The sequence below is a fragment of the Melopsittacus undulatus genome, chromosome 1 (assembly GCF_012275295.1).
Source record: "Melopsittacus undulatus isolate bMelUnd1 chromosome 1, bMelUnd1.mat.Z, whole genome shotgun sequence".
In the NCBI taxonomy this organism is placed as follows: Eukaryota; Metazoa; Chordata; class Aves; order Psittaciformes; family Psittaculidae; genus Melopsittacus; species Melopsittacus undulatus.
The window spans coordinates 44,662,533-44,668,532 of NC_047527.1; the positions used below are offsets into that span (position 1 = coordinate 44,662,533).

Below are 6,000 nucleotides of genomic sequence, written 5' to 3' on the forward strand. Positions count from 1 at the left end.
ATGGACTTGGCAGTGCTGGGTTAATAGTCGGACTCAATGATCTTAAAGGTCTTTTTCAACCTAAAAAATCATGTGATTTGCCTTGAACTTGGCAATATTTGTATGAAATTCATCTCCAGCTTGGATCCAGACCAGATATCTCAATTTTGGTAGACTTGACCTAGTGCTGCAGAAAAAGCTGCTAGAAAACGGCAGTGTGTGGAGTAACTAGATTGCTGATGAAGTTGCTTCTCAAGTCCTGCCATTTTTATCAATGTACCTATTTTCTGGATCGTGACAGGTTACAGCCAATATTTTAAACTACAAGCCAGTATGATTTGTCCTTATCTGACTATAAAAATGCTTGATGCCTGACTTCAGCTGTTGTGGAGGTTTCTCTGGCATCATGGAATCATAGAATAGTTAGGGCTGGAAAGGACCTTAAGATCATCAAGTTCCAACCCCCCTGCCGTGGGCAGGGACACCTCACACTAAACCATATCACCCAAGGCTCTGTCCAGCCTGGTCTTGAACACCGCCAGGAATGGAGCATTCACAGCTTCCCTGGGCAAACCATTCCAGTGGCTCACCACCATTACAGTGAAGTACTTCTTCCTTATATCCAATCGAAACTTCCCCCTTTGGCACTGAGTACAAGTGAGTTAATATTGGTGGAGAACAAACAAGGAAGCACTTTGAAAATGTTACTTTATCAGTTTTCGGTAATTCCATTGATCTTTTAAATCATTAAATGTTCACAATTCTGATACTGAATTAGAGAACAGAAACAGGTTCAACCAATTTAATTTCTCGGTATGGTTAGAGGTTTCCAATGCCCCGCTGTCTTCTCTTAATCAAGCAGCCCGGTGGCTTGGTTTGTGAAAAATGCTTTTCATTGTTTACATGCATTGTTTACATTGGCCTTTAAGCAGCCAGAAATGACCAGTTGATAGTGCAAGGCACAGGGAACTAATTTTGTGTCAATCCATTCGAACTATGCCATTGTTTTGAAAGCTGCTGCCCTCCTGAAGCAGTTTTCCCTGAGCTCTTCACAGAATGATTACAGTTTCTTGAGTAGTTAGTTTCCAGGAGAGAGAGGTGAATAATTAAAGTGATTTTTCAGCTATTGTTTTCCATCTGTTGTATGAAGTGCATATTTTATAAATTTGCTAATTCTTTTTCTAGTGTTTTGCCTTAATTTGCCAGAATTCCAAAGATCAGTCCAGTCCTTCAGACTTTCTTTTAGAAAGTGGCATAAAAGCTGCAAGCATTTGCTTTTGATAACAGATTACATGCTTTTGTTGGCATGTGTCTCTCAGGAACACCAGGGTATAAACCATCAGTTCTCTCACACAGGCTGAGCTTAGTTTACCACCTGTAAGTAGGTCAGGGAAACTTTAAGTGCCTTTGAAAAGCAAATGTTTCTTGTAATTGCTTCTTAAGGATATGGGCATGCAAACAAGTTACTGTGTGATAAGCTTAAAGCCTGATATTTGAATGCGTACAGTGAAGTCTGCTTACCCTTCCAGGTAAAACTCTCCCTTTGGCAGTAAGCATTAACTTAACTCTGTTACTGTACTGTGCACTTGTGCAAAAAGCAGGTTTTGTACCAATGAGCAGTGGGAAAGGATCCTATGCCCTGCGTGCACAACAGTGCCATAACAAGTGAAAATGTTGGTTCCAAAAGGGCTTTTGGTCATCTCTTACGTCAGTCAAGCTTGGGCCTATTGCAGTGCTGCCCTACCACTCTTAGCGTTTACATTCCATGACATATCTGTGGTATATAAATATAAAATACAGGATTAGGACATCTAGTAGATGTGAGGCTGTTCCTTTTCCATGGTGGTGTCCCTCAGGAATTCAACAGTGGAAACTGAGTGTTCAGAAGATGACACAGAACTGAATTGAGACATCTACTTTTTTATGAGCTTGAAAAGCCAAGACGTGAGGCTTTTGGGTATATCAGCATCTTGTCAGGCTTGTAGAAAGAGTAAAAGAACTGTCAATGCATTATTCAAATGTGTTGTTAATTCACATCTGAGAAGTTCTGCCGGAGGAAAGAAGATTATTTCCTCATGACAGCCACCCTCTGACTCTGTCAGATGATTTATGAATTTATTCAAATGCCACATTTTTTCATACTAATGACTTCCTTTCTGCTTTGTTCCTTAAGCAATGTCACAGAGAGCGACAACGCCAACCCGACTGAGAGCACACCTGTTTCCTGCTACCCTTGTAACATGATGAAAAATGAATCCAAAGAGCCTGAAAGCATGATGCCTTTGGGAAGCCCTCCATCTGAAGCTTTGCCTTCGAGGTTATCCTGGCCAAACCATTTTTCAGGAACTGCTGAGAGCCACAATAAGAGTGATTTTCTGCTTGATCCAAGCAGGAGCTACAGTTACCCCAGACAGAAGACCCCAGGTACGCCAAAGAGAAACTGTCCAGCACCTTTGACTTTTGACTTCGATGGGTGTGAGCTCCCTGCAGGGTTCTCCCCACTGACCCCAGCAGAGTTCACAAACACCATCTCTACCTGTCCAAAGTCAGCAAGTTACTCTCTAGACTGCACTGATGAGAAAACTCTGGGAGTCAGCGATGCAAAGCAGAGCCATTCTTGTCCTGCCTTACCTCCTCGGGCACCGAAGTCAAGTGAAGAGAAAGCAGTTACAGATATGTGTCCCTTGCCGCTGAAAATAGATGGTGCTGAGGAGGAGTCAAAAGCTGATTCTCCAGACCTCTTGGAAGATCAATATCTCATTAAAAAGGGCATGCAGGATACGTTCTCTGTGTCTTATCCCTTCTCATCTCCCCTCCACCTCCAGTTAGCACCAAGATCTTGTGGGGATGGCTCTCCCTGGCAGCCACCCACAGACCTTTCTGGACTCTCAATAGAGGAAGTATCTAAATCACTGAGGTTTATTGGTCTGTCAGAAGATGTCATATCATTTTTTGTTACAGAGAAGATTGATGGCAATTTACTGGTTCAGCTTACAGAAGAAATCCTGTCAGAAGACTTTAAGCTAAGCAAATTGCAGGTTAAGAAAATACTACAGTTCATTAATGGCTGGCGGCCCAAGATGTGATGCCGACTAGTCATTAGTGGAACTGTACAAGATGTGCTCCATGCACTTCAGCTAATCATCACTTCCTGTTTGTTTGCACTAAAAGCCCTTTCTGTAAATAGTAGTAGAAAAATTCTTACTATGCAGATAAACATTTTTTAGTGGTGAACAGAGGGGTTTTTTTGTATGTCAATAATAAAAGTAGAGAATCTGCAGAGGTGTGCCTTGTGCATCCCTGACCGTTCAACAGCTGCTAAAAACTGGACACTAAGGGAACTCTTACTGCATAGTCTGTTAAGACTTAGTCGTATTTATTACTGAACAATTTGATGCTGAAAGACACACACCGATCCAGTTTACAGTTTTGTGTTAACTGCAAAAAAATGTATTTCTTATGGGATTGTTTCTGTTCAAATGATATTTGGCAACATGCTGTGACTTTCTTCAGTTTCTGTTAACAAAGAGCATGTTCAGATACACAAAAACATCCTTTTGACACTACATCTGAAAATGTTAAGAATTGCTGTGAAGTGCCACTAATACACTACTCTTGCAGCATATTTTTACTGACAGTATCTTCCTGGTTACCTGTAGTGTGCGTACATTTTCTATATTACTTTGAGCAAAAAGAGTTAAATGTTTTTAAGAGTCTTGCTTAGCTCACTGCCCAGAGGGGAGGGAGAAGGGGGATTTTTTCTACTGAGCCACTCTGCCCTGGCCAATTAAAAGTTTATGACCTGTAGATTTCAAAAGTTGCTTTTGTAGTCGGATAGCTGGAGTGAGTAGCATGGCTTCTGGTTGTGCAGCTTTCTCATGGGAAAGGCAGTTCAGTGCACAGGCTCCTCTCAGCAGATCCTGCCTGCTGCAGTAAGTCTGCTTGCACAGCCCTTGCAATAGCCTTGCTCTGGTGAAAGGCAACCCCTTGCGTTTCCTTTGCTGCTGTTGCAGTCATCTGAAAATGTGCTCTTTGTGCTATTCTGTTCCTGCCATCGGATCTGTGTGGGAAGGTGATAGTACTCCTGTAAGATGCCTTTGAACTAAAGCATTAACAAGGTGGGAGGGAACAGAAACAGCATATGGCACACTGGTTAGAAGGGGCCAAGTGAGGTTTAGGGCCATGCCACAGGAAATGCTTGTGGTGGTTTAAGTTCACCTGTCTTGCTTACAGTGGGCTAGGAGGATGTGGGTGTTGAAGTGGGAGGCACTGTAGCAATCTAAGATGTATTAATTCGGTTGCCCAGCTGCAAAAACTCACTGCAATAAATGTCACACTGAAGTAGCAGTCAAAAGGGAGCAGAGAGATGGGAAGGGGACATTAGTTTACTCTTGCAGACCTTTCAAATTTAACTGTTCAGAAGGCTAGAAATGGGATTAGATTTTGATAATCCATTGCTGATTTTCTGTAGTTGACAGAGCTCTCTGAAATGTATCTGAATAACCCCCAGATCCCCTGCCTCTGTAATACTGAATGTGAGGATTTGTGGAGGTCCTCAAGAAGCAGTCTGTGGTGTCCATCTTCAGCAAATGTGGTCAGAGCCAGGGATGCTGGAGCAGCTTCACCTGCTGCTGCACAGAGCCCTGGCCAGGGTGACACCATCACCTGCTTTCCTTAACTTTTTGATGTACAAAAGTTCTCTCTCCATTGTAGGTCACATACTGGGAGCATCAAGAGAAGATAAAGAGCAGGGACAAAAATGAGAGCCAGATTTTGCCTGTTTTGTCAACCATATTGACAAAGAATATATTTGCAAAGGGAGTTTTCTGTTGCCTGGGCAAATTTCATGTCATATCTCTGTGCTGAAGTCAAGAGGCATTATTTGTCTTGCAATAATGCAAATCACCAGTTCCCAATCATAGGGCAGAGCCCAATTGATGTGAGTACTAGAAAGCAGTGAGCCAAAAAATACCCAAATAGAAAACCCCAAGAGTTCATAATTCTACTCTTTTTTTTTAATGTATTGACTTTTAGCAACAGATCAATAACTTTTTCTGGATGCTTTTTAATTAGTGTCCTAAAATATTTTAGCAGCAAGTAAGACTAAATCAAATTCAAGTACTGTTCAAGTGTGTATGCTGTGTGCAAGTTGAAGTCAATTGCGTTTTAACTCTCACTATGTCAAATAGCATTCAGACTTGAAAGGGCTGATGTTAAATGTCAGGTACTTCTCATTGTTTTTCTTGGCTTTTTAATTCCAGGTTAAAAAAAAAAGTAACATTTCTCTCTCAAAAAAGTAAGCCCAAACCAAAACTAACATTAAATATTGCTGATGCCCTAAGGGTATTAACCTTGGAATGTTTTTCCTTGAGAGCATCCTGGTGAAATGTGCATTCATGGGTGTGCTGCATTAGTATTGCATATGCACAGATCAAAATACAACTGGCCTGTTAAAAGCCCAGAAACGTGCAATGATTTCAGAGGCAGAGCCTGTGGGCAAAAGTACAGCTGAAACACCTAACTGCAAACTTGCTGTTGGTGTCCTTCCGCTTGTCTTGTTCTGGCTTGGCACTGTTTACTTGTTTTTATGCATAGTATGTTAGCATTTGACCTTTTCTTTTGCCCTGAGCTGCTCATCACCTTAATTTTCCAAGCCTTTTCTAGTGATTTGTGTTGTGTGAATCATATGACTGCAGCATTGAGCTACCTGCTGTGATGGCCAAGCTGGACTGAAGCATCTGCACTGGCGAAGTGAGGGTAGCAATGAGAAAACCAGGCAGCTGGTGTGGTGGTTTGGCCTCTCCACTGCTGTGGCTACAGCAGCACTGATGTCCATGGGGTCTAATTTATTTGCTTTCCTATTGAGCTTTGCTGCCATGGCACTGGGGGGTCAGGACTGTCCTTGGTGCTGTAGAAGGCGTTTTGAACAGGGCAAACCGATGTGAATGCCTTGGTCTTATGGGCAGTGCCTGGCAATAAAGGGATGGTGGCACCTTTGAAATGAGGCAGGAGCAGAGAAGA

General features: G+C 42.3%; 1 protein-coding gene across 2 annotated transcripts in view; it reads left to right on the plus strand.

Annotated features, from left to right (window-relative positions):
- GAREM1 (GRB2 associated regulator of MAPK1 subtype 1) overlaps positions 1-3,259 on the plus strand; it is a 99,730-nt gene extending 96,471 nt beyond the window's left edge. For both annotated transcript variants that reach the window (XM_034063593.1, XM_034063602.1), the window contains one exon: positions 2,153-3,259. In XM_034063593.1, coding sequence (XP_033919484.1) covers positions 2,153-3,065 — 913 coding nt within the window. In that variant the 3' untranslated portion in view covers positions 3,066-3,259. The remainder of the gene's footprint in view (positions 1-2,152) is intronic.
- The last annotated feature ends 2,741 nt before the right edge of the window (positions 3,260-6,000 follow it).